The sequence below is a fragment of the Chinchilla lanigera genome, unplaced genomic scaffold (assembly GCF_000276665.1).
Source record: "Chinchilla lanigera isolate Chin_1 unplaced genomic scaffold, ChiLan1.0 scaffold00085, whole genome shotgun sequence".
In the NCBI taxonomy this organism is placed as follows: Eukaryota; Metazoa; Chordata; class Mammalia; order Rodentia; family Chinchillidae; genus Chinchilla; species Chinchilla lanigera.
The window spans coordinates 9,251,491-9,253,906 of NW_004955486.1; the positions used below are offsets into that span (position 1 = coordinate 9,251,491).

The window sequence follows — 2,416 nt, forward strand, 5'->3', positions numbered from 1 at the left end:
GACGGAGAGGCCTCAGGGCGGGGGTGGGCGTGGGTGCGGGCGAGCGGCGCCCCAGCTCCCGCGTACAGTCTCGCCCCGCGCAGAGCTTCGGGTGGAGGAGGTGGCGGGCCCAGGCGCTCCCGGGAGCCAACCCCTGCCGTGCTGAGCTTCACGTTTGCGTGGCTGAACCCGAGGAAGTAGGAGCCCCGCGCCCGCGTCAGGTAGCCTTGCTCGGAGCACACCTTCTCCGGGCGCCTCCACCCCAGGGCTCCGCGCCCGCGCCGCAGGGTGCGCGGTCCGGGGGCCGGGGGCTTCCCTGGGCGCAGGCGGTCCTCCCGACGCCGCGTTCTGTCGTCAGAGGCGGTGCCCGCTGAGGGCCGGGCACCGCGCTCAGGGATTGGTGCTGGCCGTAGGGAGCGAGTCTCCCGTTCCGTGGGAAGGCGTGCTGGGGCGAGCACAGTTGCCCAAGACCTTACGAAAGTGACAGGAAGCCGATGAGAGCCCAGCGGTCACTTCCCAGAGCGCTTCCTCCCTCTGAGGACTTCCTCGGAAACGCTCGCAAGTGACCAGGGTTAAGTGGTCACTCGGAAACGGTGGAGCGGCAACCACAGCGTGGTGTGTCCCGAGGTTGCTTGAATTATTTTTCTTTTTGCAGTGTTTTAACTCAAATGGGTGATGAAAAGGACTCTTGGAAAGTGAAAACTTTAGATGAAATTCTCCAGGAAAAGAAACGAAGGAAGGAACAAGAGGAGAAAGCAGAGATAAAACGCTTAAAAAATGTAAGCTGTGTTTTTAAGTAAGTGGTTTTCTTAAAGGAGATTTAATTTCTTTGCCCTCATTTTTCCATTAGAACAACGCTTCTTCGGTGAAGTTCTTTTGTACTTCCAAATGTCACAGGTGAGCCCAAAATCTATTCTAAAAATTAACAAAGACTCTCACATACTCAGTTTACATTGACGGCAGATTGATAACACCTTGAAACTGTGTCTAGATGAGGCTGCCTACCTGGAGAATAAAGCGTTCTCAACCTAGAATCATTAGTACAACTTGACTAATTTTTCTCATTTCATTAGTAGCATCTTCATAATATATTTCTAAGTATTATTAATGTAGTGGGAACTTACCTTAAAATTAATATTGATGAGATAAAAAATTAATATTAATGATCTTTTTATCTATCTTGGTTTGCATAGAAACATACTCAGAAAAATTTTTTAATAATTGATTAAAACACTAGCATCAGTACTTCTGGTAAGACTAGGAACAGATCATTTTTGAGGTATTTATCAGTATCACAAGATACTGAAGAGTATTTAGTGTGTAAAATACGGCTTAAGGCTGTTTTGGCCCTATAGCAACTAACATAATGAGCATAAAGTCTAATGTCCCTTGTAAATACTGATTTCAAACTTTCCATCAGATTCTGAGTTACAGAGGTACAATTTTAATGTCATGAGATTTGAATAAAATTTTTTATATTTTGTAACATTTGCTTATTCTAAGTATCTGGGAAGTTTTGTTTTGGGTTATCAGATAATTTTGCTTCATTTAAAAATCTGTCTGTAAGGAAAATGACACATTTTCTCTTTGCTTCCTAGTCTGATGACCGGGATTCCAAGCGGGATTCCCTTGAGGAGGGGGAGCTGAGAGATCACCGCATGGAGATCACAATCAGGAATTCACCATACAGAAGAGAGGACTCTATGGAAGATAGGTGAGAAAATGGGCAAGCTGAAGGGAATGATGCGCAGACAGGCTGGGGAGTACCCTACACAGCTCAGGGCCTGGCTGGCTTTTGCTGTTGGCATTTTAATGCCAGGTTTACCTAACCCTTGCAGTTGTCTCTGTCATCAGTTATCACTTAACCCCTCTTCTCAGTAAAAGACTGCAGGGATGTGTTCCCTTTTGTTTGGTGATTTTCCAGCCCAGTGAGCATCCTTTAGATAATACATTTAAGTGTTTGCTCTGTGTTGCAAGTCTTAAGAGTTACACACTCTCCCGGTACCGGAGAAAAACAAAAAAAAAAAAAAAAAAAAAGAGTTACACACTCAGAAGAGAACACAGGGAGGGGCTGCTACCAGTAACACTCGTGCTAAGAGCCAAATATTCTGCTATTCCTTCCTGAGCTGTAGTATCTCATCTTTGGTTTCATATCATGAGATAGTTAAAGGAAATATGACCATAAGTAAAGGTTGAATGCTTATTCCAAGCACCCACGAATGTGAATTTTCCAGGATTTTGGTGGTGTAGAACCAGTTGAAGATCCTATCAAATGAATTTAGTTACTGATTTTTTGAGACAGGGTCTCACTATGCAGTTCAGGCTGGCCTTGAGCTCACTTTGAGCCTAGGCTGGTCTCGAACTTATAACAATCCTCCTGCCTCAGCCTCCTGAGTGCTAGAATTACAGGTGTGCACCACCACGCCTGGCTTTTTTT

The 2,416-nt window shown here is 45.7% G+C and overlaps 1 protein-coding gene across 1 annotated transcript in view; it reads left to right on the forward strand.

Annotated features, from left to right (window-relative positions):
* Cdk11b (cyclin-dependent kinase 11B) overlaps positions 1–2,416 on the forward strand; it is a gene marked incomplete in the record, with an annotated part of 18,977 nt that overhangs the window by 249 nt on the left and 16,312 nt on the right. The window contains 2 exon segments of the mRNA XM_005404200.2: positions 636–758; positions 1,578–1,693. Coding sequence (XP_005404257.1) covers positions 648–758; positions 1,578–1,693 — 227 coding nt within the window.